At 44.3% G+C, this 20229-nt stretch overlaps 1 protein-coding gene across 2 annotated transcripts; it reads right to left on the bottom strand.

Moving 5' to 3' along the window:
• Positions 1-494: 494 nt before the first annotated feature.
• LOC123466549 lies at positions 495-19778 on the bottom strand. 2 transcript variants are annotated; one of them, XM_045178301.1, is made up of 5 exons: positions 19565-19778; positions 10653-15747; positions 1332-10279; positions 1101-1212; positions 495-1034 (listed from the first exon to the last, which is right to left on the bottom strand). In XM_045178301.1, the coding sequence occupies exons 2-4, from the start codon at positions 15727-15729 to the stop codon at positions 1138-1140; spliced, it is 14100 nt and encodes a 4699-aa protein (XP_045034236.1). In that variant the 5' UTR covers positions 15730-15747; positions 19565-19778; the 3' UTR covers positions 495-1034; positions 1101-1137. The 2 variants fall into 2 exon arrangements, with proteins under 2 accessions (XP_045034236.1, XP_045034237.1); XM_045178302.1 differs by having other exon boundaries at positions 10653-15744.
• Between the last annotated feature and the right edge of the window lie 451 nt (positions 19779-20229).

Below are 20229 nucleotides of genomic sequence, written 5' to 3'. Positions count from 1 at the left end.
GTTCCCGAAGGGCTGTTTTGTCATCTGTAACTATGGATGTGAAGTAAACTTGTTTGTTATATTTTGTGTGTGTTTGTGATATGAATATAGCAAAGTATCGTTTATTTGTGGAAATGGGGACGTGAGTAGAAATAGTGGTTTTGCGTTTGTTGGAAGAACATTTTGAAATGTAGGCAATATTGGGATTATTGGGCCTGTGTTCCGTTTACCAAGTACTATTCGCCTCCAACTGCAAATGCTTTTTGTTTGCTATGGATAATTGTTTTTATTCTGCAACACGATTTCTAGACTGATGCGTGGGTCGTTTAGCAGGACCAAGGCCATACATCGCGGTTCAAAATACTGTCACCGAATCTGAGCGATGATTTTTTTTAATTTTTTTATCTTGGGTAGTGCAATTTTCTTTCTTCCATCAGATGGTCGTTGGGAATTTCATTCCGAATTTATTTTTTTGAAATAGAACTCCTGCAGGTAAATAAATGTGTACAGCTTGATTTCATGATTTTATCTTTATTTTGGTATACAAAACAAAAAAACAAAAGTATTCATTTGGCTATTATGTAAGTAAATGCACTATGCTGAAGCTTTTTTAATGTGTGCTTAAACATCTGTTAACTAATAAGGGAGCATATAAGGGAACATTTCTAGGATTAAGTTTCCCCAAAGTAGGCTAGCTTTGATTGCATGTCTATTATTAAATGTTCAACAGATAAAATGAATTTTATTAAGCATTTGTAAATGAATGATTATTTCACACCCCCCGACACCAAATAACATATTCTACTGCCCAAATAATGAAAATGAAATGTATGCCATGTTATTACTTTTCTTAACAAGGCAATATCGATATCAACTTAGATATGCATTTCACATGTTTGTTTTTGGTTTTTGTTTTTTCTTATTTCATTTTTTTTTCTCACAAACTTGAATACAAGCCGACATTTTTAAAGCTGTACCTGTTACTGCACTTTCGGTTTGAAAATCTTGTCTTCACTGGGTCTTTCACTTCTGCTGTTTTGCTTTGGTTTGTCTTCCTTAAAACCATAATATAAATCGATGTAATTTTCTTGCCTGTATTAGATAGTTTCGTTTTTACTTACTTCACTGGGATTTGTACTCCGGTGTGTTCTTGCACTTTCAGTTCTGCGCTTGTCTCCTCACTGGCACATCTTCCTCTTCATTCACTTCAAGAATCTGATTTCTTCTGTGTTGCTGTCACAAAAATAGAACAAAAAAGAAAACAGTTATCTATGCTGTGCTTAATAATATTGGCCGTCACTTACATAGAAATGCGTAATACATATTGGATGAAATCAAATAGTTCTACTTACTTCGTTTTCTTGATTCGGGGGTTTGTATTCGTCAGAGCGAACCAGCCTTAAGCCAGGATGGACGGGCTCTTGCCGTCCGTCCAAATGAACAATTTCCGCAGTGGGTTCTTCCCCTTCAGGATTATTGACGCGATGAATAGGTATATCCTGGTGCAGTGGCTTCTCTTCATATGCCACTTCATTGTGTGTCTTGTAATCGGCCTTGTTCACGAAGAATACACTGCTGTGAGATACGACATCATCGTTTACGGACATACGCCAGGAAAACCGGAGATTTAACGGACTCTTAAGGTTACCGTTCGTAATCCCCTCATTCAGTGAGATATCTACGTCAACTCTTGCGTTCTCATTTTCCTCCAAGAATTTTGCCAACTCCATTTCTAATTTTTTGTACACGCCTTGATTGAGCGAACTGTTCATGTTAACCACATTGTGCACTTTTTTACCACCTCCGCCGCCGAGCAAAAACCCTATCAAATGGCCACATTGGTCATCTTCCTCTCTTTCCTCATCGCTTTTTAGTTCTTTTCTCGCAGCGCCAGTAACTTCACTGCCACCTTTCAGATTTTTCTTTGTTATACTAGTTAAAACATGACGAGCGTTCCCATTTTCGTCTACAAGGAGGAACAGATTAGCACGTTCACCTTCGGGTTTCAGACCAACTCGCATGTGCAGTAAGGCCTCGTTTACTTTCTGGTCGTACAGGTATTGCGACATTTTATCGTTGAGTGCATTCTCCTTCACCTGCGATAGGAGATCGTCCACATTCTTACTCAGAGCACCAGCGACAGCCTCGTAAAGGCAACGGTTCGGGGGGACTGGCGTCCCGTTCGCATTCATCATAGAAGGTGGAAGTTGCATTTCTTTACCGTCGGGTCCAATGAGAGAAACATGCTTCGTGCCATCTTCGTTCTTCGTGTATACGAGTTGAATGGTTTTCTCAGATTTTCCATCCGGAGTTATGCTGAATTGGCCGTCGTCGCTTTTGAAATCCTTCTCTTCCGTTTTGTCAATTATTACGAGCGTGCAATTAGTTGCATTCGCTACCATCTGCATCTGCAGAAGACCAGCGGCTTGGCCTTGACCCATACTGGTGACAACATCTTTGTATTCCTTTGGTTGAACGACAGTGTTTCCATTTTCATCCGTCTCTTTCTGGCTGTTTCCTTCCCCGAGCGAGTCTTCAAGTTCCTTCTTGGCACCGGCGGCTTTCTTTTCACTTTCAGCTTTTTTTGCCTCTTCTTCGTTCAATGCCTCGTTTTCTTCGGCTTGATTGTCGGCCATTTTCGAATCACCTTGCGATCCCTTCCACATACTGCCAATGCGCTCCAACACATTCTGACCTGCGGATACGATGAGGCCCTCGATTTTGCTCTGCAGCCAGGGTTGCACCCATGTCTTGGTCACACTATCCAATATGTAGGTGACAACGTCGCCTTCTATTCTTTCTTTCACCTTCTGTTTGTATTCGTTGAACACTTTCGTCTCGGATTCGGCTGTGGTTGTCGACGCTACACTGTACGTCGCATGAGTCGTTTCGGCCGATTCATCGGCATTTAGCTGGTCTTCTTCTTTCTCTTCTTCGTTGATCGACTCTTGGTTTTGGTGAGCTTGTTGCATCGCTTCCTTCTCCTGTTCTCCAGCTTCTAGTTTTCTCGCTTCCTCAGACAGGGAGCTCTCCACGTTCTTGACGTATTCTTCTGCGAACGTGATAAGGCCAAAGATCTCCGCGCCGTTCAGGATGCAATTGAAAATCTTTTTCGCCTTTTCGGTGTAGCCGACACCCGCATCCAAGACATCTTTCGCCTCGGAGAAAAAACGTCCTATGGCGCCTCCGACCGAAATCGCCTGCCCAGCCATGCGACGTTCCCATAGCGTGTTAAGATCTGATGATTTCGCTTTGTCCAAGTAGCCGTCGATCACTTGTTTCACATCCTCCACGCTTCGTCCCATCTTTTGCAGCAGCGCCCAGATCCGATCGAGGGTATTGCTTAGGGAGTCGAAATTAAACCACAGAGACTTGCTGATGAGGAATTTCACGTGCGTCAAAACGTTTTCGATGACGAATTTTTTTAGCCAGGACAACAGCCTCTCGACGCCCAAGCTAGTCATCGTAGACTGCACAGCTTGACCACACTTGGCCAGCGCTCTCTTGGTTGCTGCCCAGCAGAGGGCCAAATCCACTTTGCCCTGGAATCTCATTACAGCCAGACGGCCGGCTGTGGCGACCGACATGGCCAGGCTCCATTTTTTGTGTGACAAGCAACCTCCCCAGGAGAAAGTACCCGTCAGCCCAGCCTGGATTGCGTAGCCAATGTCACTGATGAGAGTTTTACTGTCAACTGCGAGTAGTCCGCCCGACATTGTGGCTAAGGCCACCCCTAACGCGATTTGGGCGACGCCTGCCATGGCTACGTAGAAAGCTCGACTGTCCCAGTAGTCCCACCAAGTTTTGTGCGCCTCTAACTTGATGACTCCTGTAAAGGATTTGCCGGCTAAACTTTGCATTTCCTCCGCTGGATACGTCCTCGACGTGTCCGACACGAAATAGTCGGAAAGCGGCTTGAGCGTAGTGTTCTCCATCGGAATGGTCTTTAACTGGCCTATGCTGCTGAACAAAGCCGAAACGACGTCTCTCTTGTAGGCTTCCAGGTGTTGTTTGTTTTGTTTCTCGGTTAGCCATTCGTCAACATTGGTAGCCTGGCTCGCATCGTCCGATTTCTCGCCACCGAAGGGATTGACGTAGTTGAACGCATTTCCAACGGTATTCCACGCACTGTCCGCCCAATAACTTGGGTCATCGTAGTAAACGGAATGCTCGGTCACCGGTTTCGGTGGCGGTCGGTGCTTCCAGCAAATCTCTTTAACGCCGGCCAATGATTCAACCACTTCCGTGATTTCTTTCCTCCGGCTTTCGATGTCCTCCTTGTTCAGTCCCGGCGCAAAGGCAACTTTAGGTTCTTTGATGACTCCTTCGCTCAACAGATATTTCCAGATTTTCTCGGCCCCTTCTTCCGAGTCTTTCGGGCACGGCAACTCTTCCCGAGACACTGTCTCGCCTACCTTCTTAAATGCACTTTCTCCAAGTTCTTCCGAGGAACTTTGTAGTATCCACATCGCTATTAAATGGTCGAATTTCGTCAACTGTTCCGACAGGCCTACAACGGGCGAGCTCGTTCGGTTCGGATCGAACGATAACTCTTTGGAGAGCACGCCCTGCCTATGATTGATGTGAATCACGATTTGGCTCTCCTTCAGGAAGCTCTCGAGTGACTTCAAAGTGATGTTGCCGAGCTTCAACGGAGTGACGGCGTGGTCGAAGGGTTCTTCGTCGTGACGCTTGAGCCAATCCACAAGAACAGTTTTCAAACAGTCCAATTCTGTTGGCAATTGTTCGAGGAAATCCTTGACGGCAGAATCACCCTCAATTTGCGATTGCGCCCAACGGATAACGTCCTGGTCGATGATCTTTTCCTGAACTACGTACCCTTCTTTGACCAACTCTTCCCACACCTGGTTCTGGGTGACCACCACGTCCGTCAACGTGCACTTGGTGAACGATTGCCGCAGAGCGTCTTTTCTTTCTTCAATGCGCTGAACGACGGCGCGTTCGTACTGGGCCATCTCCGTTGGCCAATGGATCCGTCTCTGTTGTGACGTTGTACCGAAGTCCATCCAGAGAACAGTTTGGTGATCGTCGCTCATGTCTTTGCCAACACCGATCGACCTCACCGACACGCTTTTGGACAAGCGATAAGGCTTACAATGCCCTTTACGTTTCAGTTCGTCTGTTATCAGCGCTAAGATGTCTTGCATTTCTTCTTCCTTCGGGAAATGCATGGTCAGGGCGCCAACAACCGACCGCCCCAAGATGTCATCTATGGCAGTCAAATGCACCTGTAAAAGGCTTATCAAATTGGTTGTCTGCTCCTCGAATCGATTCTCATTGATCATGACACTGCCGGACTTTTCATGCGTTTTCAACGTCTTCTTAACCAAATCGTTACAAATGGAAAGCTGGCCGATTTTGTTTTCAATCAAAGTTCTCGCCCTGATCAGCAGTGGCTTCGCTTCGCTCTTCTCGTCGCTGCCCGCTTCGCGAAAAATCAGCTTCGCTTGACGGATGAGCGCACCTGGGCAATCGTCCGGCTCTTTCTTGACAACCTGTATGTAGCAATGATTCGCTTTATGTTCAGTTTCTTTCGTCTTTTCAAAAAAATCGCCAAGAATCATCAGCTCAGATGGCGTCGATGCGAACCGCACAAAACTACCGGCTGAGTCACCGGCCAACTCGAGGCATTTCATTTGAAATGAGTTGAAATTCGCGTAGACGGTGTCCGATTTGCGTACGTGAATGTTGTCGATGTGATCGGCGTTATCATCCAACCAGAGCGCCCAGTTGTTGGTCAAAAATTTCAACTGCAATTCGCCGTCCGGCGAGGTATTTTGACGCAACATCTTCCTCGCCACGTTGTAAATCTCCTCGTGAAATTTCTTGAACAGTTCTTCTTCCAGGAAGATCTTCTGCAGACCGCGAGTGCGAATTTGTTCCAGCCGACGGCATTCTCGGTCGTCGCGCCTCACTTTCAAGCCGCAAAGCTCCGAGGCGACGTCCGACTTGGACACACTGACGGTCGGGTCCCACACGACAAACTGGAAACTTCCTGGCTGACCAGCTCTAGCCACTCGTCCCTCGATTTGCGCCTCGATACGAGCGTTGGCCGGCATGTATCCTATGATGACGTGCAACCCACCATTCTCGGCGAGTTGCTCGTTGATCTTGAAATCGGTTCCTCTGCCGGCCAGATTGGTGGCCACGATGATGTCGCCGGGAGCCAGAGAGGAGTCGTGTTGCTTCTTTTGGAATCCTTTGTCGAACGAACTGACGTATGTGCTGATATTAACGTGAATTGTGGCCTCCGTCCCTTTCTTACTTTGATCTTCTTGTTTATACGCAAACAAAAGCTTATTGTAGGCGGCTTCTGCCGAGGCAATATTCTCGCATACAACCAGCACGGCTCGTTTCGCGTCCACCTGGGCTTTGGTTGCGCCTACTAAATTGTCCAACCACAGGCTCCTCGTGGGAAATAAGAGGTGATCCTCTTCTAGGCAAAAGCGACGCCGGAAACGAGGCATCTTGAAGAAATCGACGCGGAACACGTCGCCCAACAGTTTGCACTCGGCGGTGGAGCCAAGTGTGCCCGTCATTCCGTACAGGGCGGCGTTTTTGCGCTGCTCGAAGAAGCCCACGTTGGACATGAAAACGGCCTTCAGCGAGATGGGGCTCAATTTCAGAGCGTGCTTCAACTGAAGAAACTGATGAAGTCCGTGCGACCATTGCATTTGCACTTGTTCCACGCCCGTCTCCTTGTCCATGATGACGATCTGCTGTCCACGGCCGTCGCCGACGTCGTCCACTTTGTACGAATCTTTGGTGGTCACCTTCTTGGCTCGGAACGCGTTGCGCGTCCACACCAGCAGGTAGCGCAGGACGAAGGGTTCGAGGCACTTGGGAACGCGGATGTCGCCGTTCTCAACGCGTTCCTTTACGCTCTCGTACACAGTGGCTTGTGCTCTCTTGTCTCCAGCAGCGACCGAAGGATCGTGGACGGTATGCCATATCTCGACGAACACCTGAACGAGGTCGTCCATTTCGGGTATCTTGTGCGACAAGTACAAGATGTTTTCACCTTTGTCCAAAAGCATGCTGTCTACCTCGTCGACGACGACGGCTCCAGCTTCCCGGTTGCAGGTGATGTCGCGATCGGAGAAGAATCGACTCAAGAGGATGTCGCGCTGGAAGCTGGACAGGTCACCGTACACGACGTCCGTGTTGTAGCGCTTCCTGCGCAACTCCTCGTCATCGGAGCAGGTTGCGTCGCAGTTGTTCTGCACGCCAACGCCGAAAACTTTGTAGAACCTCTTCATCTCGATGACGTTGTCCACGGCTAGAACCGGTGAACTGGTGATGACGTCGACGAGGCGTCTCCCGTTCGACCAGTTGGAAAGCACGTGATAGATGACCAGCAAGGTGGTGATCAGCGTTTTGCCCTCGCCCGTGGAGATTTGCGCCATTCGGCGCTGCACTCTTTGTTTCTCGCTCGGCGTCACGAACATTAAAATGGCAAGCATCTGCGAGTCGCGCAATTCGAATTTCATTTGCAACTGCACCGCCCGGAAGGCCACCGAAAGGAAATCGACAAGATCTACCTCTGCTGTGCATTTTTTAATATTAGTCACCCAGTCATCGATGTCCTTCTGGCTCCATTGGCTTCTTGGCTCGCGCTTAGCCAGCAGCTTAATATCATCGATTGTTTGCACGAAGCTATTCTGTTTTGTCATTTTTCCTATGACGGCCTCGTTTTCGGGATCGTTTCTCATCGATCTCAACAGTTCGGCCACGCTTAGATTGGATTGCGAGGCTTTGGATCTTTCTTGTTCGATGAATTCTCTACTTTGGATGTGTTGCCAGTGGTAATCTTCATCTTCGCTGTTGGCGACATCTGGCGACCGCACCAAAGCGAAAAACGAATCCACGATCCATGGGTATTTCGACAAGTTTTTGACTATGCCTTCCAACTGGATGATGAGTTTGCCAGCCGGCCTATCATTTTCTTCTGGGTTTAGCGATTCATTTTGAACATTGCCAAATTTTGTTTTGAAACGCTGGAGGAAGCAGTCCGCCTTGTCTTGGCCCAAGCGATGATCCAGTATCGTTACAAGCTGATTGGCCAGACCAGACGGCCAGATTTCCGTTAGCTTGCAGTGACGTATCAGCCTAGGCCAGTGCTTGAGGGAAGTACCCTGAAACCTGCCGACGTCGTCGATTTTGGTGAGAGTCTTGAGGCCACTCACCAGTCCGGCAGCGTAAGAAAAGTCGACAGACTCCATGGCTGCCACTAGGCGGGTCTCTTGTTCCAATTTGCGGCGGAAGACTTCCAGAACGATTCGGCCTTGCAGCTGCGGTGATCTCAGACACTCGTGTAGATCCGACGTCAGATGGCGACGTTGAGTCTTCCGTTCGGCTTGATTGCCAGTTTTTGCAGGATCGAGTTTATCGACGGCTTTCAAGATGGAGTTCGCCAGCAGATTATCCAGCCACTGATAGGGTCGAGCGGTTACGGTCGATTGAAAAAGCTCATCGAGTTTGAATTCGGCAGAGGCAGAAATGAGTTGCGTTACATTGGCGAGCGTCAGCAAATCGCGACGCATTGATTGCAATGACTTGAGAACCGTCTCTTGCAACCACGCAAGCCATTCGAATTCAATGCCGTCTCGTTTCACGAAGAAGTACGCCCTACCGAAGGATTTCTGGAATTGGCTAACTATCAGAAGTTTGCAATCAGATGGGCTGTTTTCTTGTTGTTCTGCTGTTTCCTCTCCATCGCCCGCCTTCTTCGCCGGTTTGTACGACTTCAGCAGATCAGTCAGGTCGCCGTCTTCCTCTCCGTAAAAATGGAGAATGAGTCTTCGATAGATTTGGTTAGTTGCACGTTCCTTCAAGCAGTCCAAGTAAGCTGTCGGTGGTAGATTTTTTAGCACTGTCTCCACAACCTCATCGTTGGCCAAAAGGGTGAGGTACTTTCGTTCTTCCTGGGTCAAAAGGCTTTGAAAGTCAATGGCTTCAATCAACCTGTTGGTAACGCTTGAAGATATGTTGCCTTCTTTTCCTTTTCTTGTGGCCCCGATTTTGTCAAACAAGCGCATGATCATATTATTGTCTTTGCAACAAGACTCTGTTTGAATGAAACGCTCCAAGTAGCTCTTTTCGGTGAAGGTAAATCCCTCAGAAGAAAAATACACTACATCGAAGATCGTTTTCATTTCCACATTATTGTTCTTGACATTTGGGTCGCGGAATAGCTGTTCGATAATTTCAATGATGCAATCCGACGCGATTAGTCGTTGGCGAGTTGTGGCACATTTGCTAAGAATGCTGACGAAATGGCAAAGACTTGTGACGAGTAGACAGTTGGATTCAGTTTTGGATTTACCCAGCACTCGAGCCAGTACGGTTAGCTGCTCTGTCACTATTTTACTGTTAATTTCGGCATGCAGCTTATTGGCCTCTTCGAAAAGGCTTAGATTTCTTGTCTGGAACACGTGAAAATGAGCGATCAAGGAAGCCTGAAGTTCGATCACACGATTGGCCATTTCTTCGTCCGAATCCATATTAGTGCCGAATGTTACCACAAACTCGTTGATACGTTTGGTCCATCGCTCCAGTACGTCGACGTTCTCAGGAGTGTCAATATGATGAACGAGGAGTTCGCTTGCTAAGGAGGCTCGCGCTTTCAGCAGCTTCTCAGACGTGGTAGATAGCAAAGCATCTAGAAAAGCTAGAGCATCTTTTCCGTTTGAATGAAACTCGGAAGGAGTACATTTGTTCCAAATGTCCACTTGCTTTTGAATCAACAGTGGTAAGTTGTGATTCTTGTGACAGCAAAGGCTGGATGGATTTAAATCTTCACCTTCTTCCAAGCAATCGACAGATGCCTTGACGACGCTCAAGACGTCATCCACCAACCGTTCTCGTGTCAAAAGTTCGATAAAGGTTTTTTGACGTTGTAGGGCATTTGTCATGTTTTCGCGATTTTGCTTAGTGCGGCGGTTGAGCGTTTCAAGTAGACGGTCGTCGCTGGTGGTCGACCAGTTGGCTATGTCCAAAACATTGGCCACTCCTCGTCGGACGTCAGCCGATAGTTTCAATAAGTTTCCAGTTTCTTCCATGGTCGCCAAAGACGTCCTCCATTTTTCTAGGTATGGCGTTATACGCTCGGCGTTCGTGTCGTCCAATTCGACGAGGTACTCGAACAACAGCAAGACATCCGAAAGGATCGTAGAAATCGTGGAACTGAGCTCTTTTTTAACAAGAAGGCAATTCGATGACGTGAGCAAGGTGTCAACAATGGATAAGCATCGCTTGGTTTCAGTGCACAGCGTTTCACCTAGACAATAGACAATGACGAAAGCAAGAAAAAACTTATTATTAATAGCATAAATTATTATGAAAATGTCTTGGTTTGCGCAACAGGGGATTTCAAAACACTATCGTTATCACGAAATGGCCGTAACATTATTTGAAAATACGGTACATATAAAAATCATGAATAAGTTTGCAATTGAAAATTCCAAAACCAAATATCTCTTTGACGTAATAGATGTAATATCAAATTATAATGAAAATGCCACCTTAACTGTGAAAAGAAAACCGCTACAACATTTCAGAAGGAAACGCCAAAGGCTATTCGATTCAGGAAGGAACCGTTCCGTTAAGTAATGTCATTGTTTCTAACAATTCTTGATTGAGAATATATTTACCTCCTCCATCTTCAGCAATACCGTCTGACTGAACATTATCTCCTTCCTTGATTTGATTGAGGGCCGCCTCGACGTCGCCAATCATTTGCTGGATGCGATTTCCAAAAGTATTGGATACTCTTGTTCTAAGCTGTTGATCTAACTCGTCCACTTTCAATTCTTGCAAAGAACGCCATTCTTCGTGGCATTTTTGCGGCGACAAGAAGAACGTCGTGAGTGCGGCGTAGCGGTTCAACAAGATGTTCTTCCGACGCACCACTTTGGCTTGTTGGGACGCCTTATCGGAATCTGTGGAACAACTCTCCCACTGTGTGCTGATTTTTTCTTGAATTAGCGCAATTTTCTTGTAGCTGTCTATCCATCTGAGGAAATGGTGATCTGCATAGCTTTCGACGTACTCGTTTTTCAACTTGGCTTGGTCACGAAGGATCGTTTCATCCTTGAAAATGCCTTCCCTTGTTTCGCTGAACACCTCATTGAACAGTTTCATTTCGGAAACAGTGAAAGGAACCTGTTTGTTTTGGTCAAGATAATGCAAAGCCTTTCGCATCGAATCCTTGTCTGATTTACTTGGTTGGTGAATTGTCTTTAAACGGGAGACGAATGACATAAAATAATCTTTGCTATTAGTCTCTGGCAAATCCTTGTGCGAGTCTTCAAAAAATCCGACAATGTTCCTCTCCTGCTCACGAGCCCAATTTATGCACTTTACCCAGGGTGTTTCCTTCTCGTCAGAAGATCGTTTCAGTTTTGCCCAAGCTGCGCTGAATTTATCCTTCCATCCGGATGTGTCGAGCTTTTCCTTGAGCTTAGTGCATACCTCCATCATCTCTTTGTAAGATTTACCACTGTGAGTCCACATTAGGGCCGCCTTCAATCGTTCGACCACTTTCTGAAGCTCGTTCAACTGGCCGTGTAGTTCCGCCTTGTCCAGCACTTCAGACAGGCTTTTGTTTGGACGATTTTGGCTCTCTTTGATTTCCTTCAAGAAATCGTAATAACTTTCCCATTCGCGAGTCCAGTAAAAGTTGATGAACGCTTGTTCGGCGAGCGAGTAGATTGTTTTGTACGGCTCTTTGTGGAAGGTTTTCCTTTTTTCCACAGCTGAACGGATAGCGTCCAGATCATCGACATCGACTTTCGTGTGACTCAAAAGGAAACGAAGCTTTTCCAAGCGCTGCTCATCATCCACATTGAGAGCCATTTGATTGGCGGGTGAAACTGAGGACGCGGTGTTTGAAATCGGCATCAAATCGCGTACATTGTCGATTCCAATTTGACGACAGGCAAAGTCCGTCAGGGCGACGTTGACGTCATCGCCGGTTTTTCCCTCATTGCCAGAGATATTTTTCAGTTTTTCCATCAGCTCATCGAAAAACGTTGCCACCGGCACAGCGTCAGGAGATGTGAGGTGAAGAGAGCAACATTGCAGCAAACCGTTAAGCGTTAGCACTTGTGATTGGATCATCGTTTCATCAGGATGCTCTTTATTCCCACCTCTGACCGATGTTGCTGTCGTCATCTTTTTGGCAACGGAATAGATCAATTTGTCGCGCAGAAATTGGATCAGTTTGCTCTTGGCTGGGTCAGGTGCCGTCTCGTTATCTTCCAGCAGCTCAAGTAAATTTTGGAGCTCTTCGTAGCTCCAGCTTAGCTGTCGAAAAGCGTACAATACGCCTAAAACGTCGAGTGCATTCTCAGCGGTCGTCACGATGTCCCGGGCCATGTCATTTGTCTTTTTCAGGATGACTTCGCTCATTGGTTTGAGGAGAATGCCTCCTTTAGCCGATATAAGCTCTTGGATCAGATCGATGTCCTGGCTAATACATCGAAGCGATTGAATCAAATGGTCCGGGTGACCATCTATGCGTCGCGTTATTTTCCCAATCGAGGACCAAACGAGTCCGCGGTCCGCTGGCTCTGGCAAGTAGATTTGCAGGACTATAGATTGCGTCAGAATGGACAAGGTTCTCGACGATTCATTCGAGATCTTTGAATACTTGGCGACGAGAGCGTCGAGGACATCCACACCATTCATGGCGGCCCACTCAGACTGGGTCGCTGGTTGTGTTTTGGCTAGGACGTGGGCCGTGTTAGGAATGAACTCGTCATTTTCTTTAAGGCTGATTGAACTTTCGCCTGCACCAGCTGCCTGGTGTGTGGCGATTGTGTGGGTCCTCTGCGTAGTGCGCATCAGCTGGGACGTGGATTGCGTCTTGGCCAGTTGGAATGCCTTGCGCATCCGCTGTTCACCTTCTTTCATTTGTTTCAGTTTCTTCTCGTTGGCCTCTTGTTGTTTGGCGGCGGCTCTGGCGCGCCTTGCCGCTTCGCTGGAGTTGGTAATGGCGGCGCCAAGTTTCTGGATGGCCGCCTCTTTCTGCTGGAGTCGCAAGGATGCTAAAGCGGTGGCAGCAGCGTCGCTTCTCCAGGATGCCCCCGCTTCTACCATTGCCCTTTTGGGTGTTGATTTTTTCTGGTGGCTCTGATCCGCGTCTTGGCCGTCTTCACCTCGCTCTCCGTCGGTCGCTCTTCCGCTGTCTTCAGCGACAACGATGATCCTCGAACCAATTTGTTCACTTTGATTACTTTTGCGCATTATGCGTTCAATTTTCAATTTGCCTTTGGCCTCATGCCATTTGCCAGCCACCCAGAACCAGGGGTCTAGCGAATCCGAATCTGTTTCAAAAACACGTGCCGAGTCAAGGCCGTTGCGTCCTCCCTCTCCCCCTTTAGCGCTTGTTCCAGGCTTGCCATCCGTGCCATCTTTGCCTTTTTCGTTTTGCGCTATGTCGATTAGATCATCACCCGTGCCACATTTCACCTTAACTTCGCCAGCAGATCCTCCCTGTCCTCCGCACCCGCCGCTTCCAGCGCTCCCGCCGGACTTGCCTGGTGTTCCGGGCTCTCCGAGAACCAAGTGACAAGTGTCGTATATTTTACCAGAATAATATTGATAGACACTATTCGGAAAGTTCCAGTGATATCTCAACGGTATAAAATCGAAATCTTGATTCACTTTCTCTTTCGGTTGTAGCTCTCCGCCTCTTCCATTTTGACCATTGATTCCGGGTTTTCCGTCGCCGCCGTTCTGTCCATTGGAACCATTACCGCCTCTGGCATGGATGACGAGCCGGATGCCGAGGTAAATGTCACAGTTAATAGAGAAATGACCGGCACTCTGACCGGCCGCTCCGTGCTCTCCGTCGTCGCCACTCAATCCAGCATCGCGTCCATCGTTGGCTTTTTCGGGAATTGTCCGTTTGGCGTCTTCACCCGATAAGTCAATCACACGAGGTATGCCCGTTCCAACGGCTTCGATTCGAGGCGACGACAGAGCCAAACTCAATCCCGGCGTCATCCAATCCATGTCGATATAGATAACACGGGAAGCTTCAATTGTGATCTCTTCACAGCGATGTTCGGACGATGACGAATTCTTTGTCTTCCATTGGTTGTAAATGTGACTCAAGAGGAGTGCGCAACCGCTGAATCTCCACGTTTGATTTGACATGCTGCTGATGGGCTCCGTTACCATCTTGTCGAGGATGCGTCGTATTTCGGCCAAAACCTTGGACGAGTTCTGTCGTGCGTACGACTTCAACAGCAGAGAATTTCCTCCCTGCTTCTCAAACAATTCCAAAAGCTTCAACTCCTCAAGGACGTCAGTGAGCAGGGCGTCGGCTGTGTCATCAGTATCGATGGCGAATAGTTTGTGATTGCGACCGTGTTTGGCGATCTCCAACGGAGGAGGCAGTCCGTGCAGCAGCAAAAGGAAGCGATCCCATTCTAGTTGTTCGGTCTTGCTCTTTAGCAGCTCACGCTTTTGCATGATGAGTACCTGGGCGGCACCGATGAATCTCAGCGGCTTCTTGCGGTTGCTCGTCTCCAGCACTTTGTACCTGGCTGTCTGCCACAGGTCGCGGTAACGTGCCTTCTTCATCTGCTCCGTCCGATCTCCGAACTGATGTTGAGCCGATCGTTCGTCCACTTCAATTTCCTGTTCGAGTCGTTGGATTTCAACGGTAGCGGTTTCAATTTCCAACTTGAACTGCCGTTCCTTGCGTTCATCCTCTTCCCTGTTCTGAATGGCTTGAAGTCGAGCCTTCTCATAGGCCTCTTGTCGAAGAATCTGCACCTCACCGTAAGCTTTTTCTAAGCTCTCGATGAATTCTTGTCTCAGTTCCAAGTTGATTTCGAATCTGTGCTCGTCGAAACTCGGATCGAGAAGTTCGTGTAGTAGGATCTTAAGCTTACTGCTCTCCTCGCTGGCCTCATCCCATCGATCTACCATCGCTAAGTGATCCTCGATGTTACGGTCCAGCTGTTGGTTCAGCTCTTTCAGATAGGCCATGGATCGCGTTTCCAGTTCATCATCACCTGGATTGCCTTTTTTCAGCAAACAGCAACAAAAGTCTTTGAGATTTTGAGCCACTTGACAAGACAGAGCGACACGGTACGCCTGTCGATCTTGAAATGTGTCCATCCATTTGGCGATACCGTGAAACGTTTGTGAATCGCTATCGTACCATACGTACTGATGCCTGCAAATAGACTCGGCTGATTCGTAGATTTTCGGTCTTATATCAATTACATTTTCTTCTCCGACAATGCAACCGACCCGGAACGGACTTGACGTGTTTAACAATCCCAACCATTGGAATTGGTCGAGGGTATCAACTACCCCTTTTATGATTCGCTGTAAATTAACAGTTGATGATCGAGGTGTTACTTCTTCTGAAGCTTTCTTAGTTATTTGTTCATTCTTCAGCTCAAGTTCAGCTTCCTGGTTTTTTTTATCCAAATGTTGGCAGAATCGGATCCAATCACCTTCGTCGCAGTTGATCCCACAAGATTTTGTGCTACGCCATGCCTCGCCCAGCCTACGCAAGTCGCTGTAACGGTTCAGCCCGTGTTGAAGCAAACAGACAGCCAATGAATGAGTCGGCGTGACATTTTGTCCGGCATCAGCGTCGATTTTCGTCAATGTCAAGGCGCTTTTAAGCAATTGGTCTTGCAGTTTCGGACGGCTCCAATTCAGCTGGATCACCATACGCCGTCCTCCAATCCCAATCTCCATGGCTTCTAATGCCACCTACTTGTAACAAAGACAAACATTATGGATCCATAACCAATAACCAAAATATTTTGCACGCAATAGCGCCTAATAGGGCTGTTCGACATCTTTTTTGACATTTGTTGCCATCGCGGCAACGCAGCAGTCGTTGGTCGACTGCTGAAAGATGTCGAACAGCTCTATACCTATACGTCTTGGTTAGAAAAAAAAAAGAATTAGAAAATTAAAATTTGATATCCATGCTTCATCGTAAAGCAAAAAACCCAAAACAAACAAACAAAAAACATGCTAAACCAATGAGAACTGAAAATGTATGACCATTTGAACAGCCTACCAAAAAGGTTGCCATAGGCAACAAGCACAAACGAGTATTCTGGTAAATATCAATCCAACTTTATATCAGCCAACGCGTCGTAATGGTAAGAACGAATGTCACGTCATCGTACCGTTACGTCACGTCTTTCAATGTGCTGCTCTCAGCGGCACAATTTTAATGCTTTCGCAAAGCTATAATAGCAGACGCTGTTGTCAATGACCGCAAATGGGAATTAAGGTATCATTTTTGGTAGCTAAATAGCCATTAAATACATGTAGGAACATTTTCACGCCATTTTCATTTTCGATAGGCCACTCATATCTTATTGATACCTTTACAACGGCTGATTTGTACATGGAAAAGTCACCATTCGATTGAATACTGACCAAATATCATCTTTAGATAGACAGACATTTGCGCAGTTTTTAGGCTGATATAGCGCCTATCTTAAGATAACTGAATAACATTTCGTCATCAGTTCCCATCCTCGTCCTGCGTTTTATCTGTCTTCGTCTGGGAAAAAAGCAGCGCATGGTAACAAAAAAACAGCATTTTTAGCAGCAGGGTCTGGCTCATTTCCAACATAAAATAAACAAATTCCCGACCGGCGATCGGTTTCTGCTCTGAACTTGGGTATATTTTGTAATTTTCTACATAATAAAGAACGGCCTAATAACGATTTCTAAGTAGGGGTATCGCAAATAGGTAAGTCATAAATTAATAACGAATTTTTTTGCGTCAAATCCACAATATTTTTTTCCTTATGTTCTTTAGGCTATCAATTATATAATTATGTGATACGCTAATAATTAATAAAAAATATGGGTGTCATAGAACATTTGTTTCTCTACTAAATAGTTGCAATACATTTATCTTTAATAAATTATTAATATATATTTATATATATATTTTTTTATTTGTCTACACCCTGGGTTGGGGCAAGTTAATACCATTCAACATGGGGCATGTCGGGGCAGTATAAAATGGCCTATTAAAACGTTAGTGAATGTAAGTAGGATTTTGGCTAATTATGAATTTCTTTAAAGATGGTTAGAACGTGTGTAGGAAAGACTAAACAGTGCCAATAGGGCTGCTCGACATCTTTTTTGACATTTGTTGCCATCGTGGCAACGCAGCAGTCGTTGGTAGATTTTATCTGCTATGACTGTATTTTTGTATTGTGTGAAATGTGAATAAATTTGAATGTTACAGTCGAACAATTAGTGTTTAGTGTCATTATTTTCTTTTTTTGTTTGTTTTTATTATTATAAAAATATGTCGGTAACCAACTATGCAAGTGCCCTGCGAAGTGATGCAAAAACTTGCTATTTAGATAAGTTAAGATTGATAAATTGTGAGTGTCCCTACTCAATCCCTAATACAATGTGGAAAAACGGATTAGATTGTTGCCCAATTGTTCCCAAATCCCCCCCCAGACATATTCATCCATTTGGTGGCATTAGAAGTTACTGTAATTGCAATACATTCTCTTAATGTGAAATCTGAACACTACTATACAGTTAAAACTAAATTAAACTTTTACTTTTCTACTGAAAAGAGCACAATTAACTACCGATCACAATTCTGTCGTAGCAGATAAAATCTACCAACGAATGCTGCGTTGCCGCGATGGATACAAATGTGAAAAAAGATGTCGAACAACCCTATAGGCCCTACCCCCTCTTGGGTAGATATTCTTTCAGCAAAATAGTGGGTAGAACCCATGGAATGCCACCATTGGCTTTGCGAGCGTTCAGCTAAGTGAGAAATGGGCCTAAATTCATTTATTAACATATTTACTTTGTTTTAAACAATTTTTACTGAAGTTGATTAGTGTTTATGTCTTAAGTTTCTGATAAAAAAATTACTCTTGAACTTTTTAAAAAATAATGTTCAGTTGTTTTTTTCAACGCCAATGTTTGACAAGAATACCCATTTGAAATACAAGGAGAATACTTGCCCCACTACCGCTGCCAACTTACTTCATTATAGAGGCAGTTAAAAAAATGGTTGTAACATTTTAAATGTTTATTTTGATATTAATTCTTAAACGCAGATTAAATTAAAAAATTGTATGAGAAAGTTGATTATCTGAGCTTCATTTTACGTTTTGTCGGGTTATCGAAATTTGAAAAACTAAAGAAATAGGAGACGAAAATAAAAAAATGGCCGACAGCCCCACCCTCTCCTACTATAGAATTAGGGCGCTTTGAAATGCTGATAGCAGCACCACTGATGCAAAAGATAATAATTAATGTTATATAAGAAAATAAAATAATATAAATATGTATCTCGCTCATGGTTAAATTATATTTGAACAATTAATTTTTTTATCTAGGCAAAATGAGAAAATTTAATTCGTAAAATAAATATGCTTAGGGGAGAGTGGGGGCAATTGATACACTTTTTGGTTTTTTGTATTTCTTGAAAAAAAAAACTAAAAAGTTTTATATAAAAATTATATAGAAATGTAGCCTATTATCTCAGCTACTAAACGATATTTTTTTTTATGAGAAAAGATTAATTTTAATAGTAGTAAATTGTAAAAAACTGAGGTCGCTTCGAGTGTTTCAATTGCCATGGTAGCAGGGCAATTGAAACGGTGTGTCGACGCAACTGCAACGTGGGTTTTCCCATAAGGAAGCTTCTTCATAAACACATAAAATGAAAATCACGATATCTTAGCAGCCACAACTGCTAGTGTGATCAAATTTTACCATTAGGTACAATGCGATATACAGATTTTTAAAATATGCTTAAAGTAGATCGTAATTTAGTTTAAAATATTTAAATAATTAAATAAAAAAAAACCATTAAGCAACATGCTTTTTTAAATAAATCCCAAACAGCGAATATAAGTATTATAGTTGTGTTAACATGATGATTTACATTTGTTTAAATGAATTACGTCAAATACTTGCAAAAAAAATGCAACCACTCGCAGACAGGGAATATAAATAAAGTGTTTATTTAATTATTTAAAATTATTTAAGAGTGCAGGGAAAAATTAAATGACATTAAATTGTAGAAAAATTAATTGCAAATCATCTGAAACTAATTTTATTACTAAAACGTAGGTTTTAGGGGTAAAAACAAAAAAATTGAAAACGCAAATTTAACAGACGGAGAACAAAAAACAGTTTTTTCGAGATATCTTAAAAAGTTTTGAATACAAAAACTCGTAAATTTTTCTAAACTTGTAAACCCCCTCATTCTATTAACCCTAATTTTTTCAAAAAAATTCCTCTTATACGGCGAGAGAAACAATTTTTGTTTCAATTGCCCTCTGTCTCAATTGCCCCCACTCTCCTCTATATACGCTTGACTTGCACAAATTATTTTTTAACCAAAAAATTTAGCATAAAATTAGGATCAGTAAGCAAATAATTAAAAACAGATTCTACATAAATAAATGAAATTATTTTTTGAGTGTCCCAATAAAAAAAAAAACGAAAGCACCTAACCCTCCAATCCAATCTTTAAAATAATTAATTTCAACTCATAAACTTAATTAACCAGTACCTAAATGAATATTGTTGTTGGCCAAAGTAGTCGTGCAACGAAATTCTTTCTTCAATGCTTATCAGGATGCGATGTCGGGGGTCTTATACAGCAAGTGACGCTTGAAGACTACGCCGCACTACGAACTTTCCTTGTTTTTAAACTGGCTCCGTAGCCTAAAAAATCTAATCACAGAGGTAACAGAGAAGGCCTTTTAGGCTTCGGTTTGTTTATTCTTGATTACTAAGCACCAAGATCACAATGTAATGTCTATTATATCAATGATAATGACTACTGCACACAGTATTAGTGGGCATGAAAAAGATAACATGGTCCACTGATATGATTTTCGTACAGATTGCACCCACACAGAATTGTGTGATGCCTTACACCATAGAGGAAAGTGGGGAAAATTTGAACACTTTTTGTATTTTTGTTCCCACAAGAAAAAATAAATCACACTGTTAAAAAAATTACAAGTTTTTCGGGGGTTTTAACCCCGAAAAATTTTCACCTATCGAATTTTTCGTAGCGGATACGAAATAACTGGGATTTTAAATACATTTTTTTTGCAACAACAAATTTTTGGGGCTTAAACCTCATAAATTCGAACCAAAAAATCAGTTTTTAAAAATGTATTACAAATAGAGAGAAAAGAAACTAATAGACCACGAACGGATGCTGAG

Source organism: Daphnia magna, linkage group LG8 (assembly GCF_020631705.1).
Source record: "Daphnia magna isolate NIES linkage group LG8, ASM2063170v1.1, whole genome shotgun sequence".
NCBI lineage: Eukaryota > Metazoa > Arthropoda > Branchiopoda > Diplostraca > Daphniidae > Daphnia > Daphnia magna.
Note: the sequence above shows the minus strand (reverse complement) of the source record. Positions and strands in the feature narration are given on the sequence as shown.

Excerpts from the sequence above, each read along its gene's own strand:
- LOC123466549 (XM_045178301.1), bottom strand. The coding sequence starts at position 15,729 with ATGGAGATTGGGATTGGAGGACGGCGTATGGTGATCCAGCTGAATTGG. Across the intron at positions 10,280-10,652 it reads TATTGCTGAAGATGGAGGAG|GTGAAACGCTGTGCACTGAA; the intron begins GTAAATATATTC and ends TCTATTGTCTAG. Across the intron at positions 1,213-1,331 it reads CCCCGAATCAAGAAAACGAA|CAACACAGAAGAAATCAGAT; the intron begins GTAAGTAGAACT and ends TTTTTGTGACAG.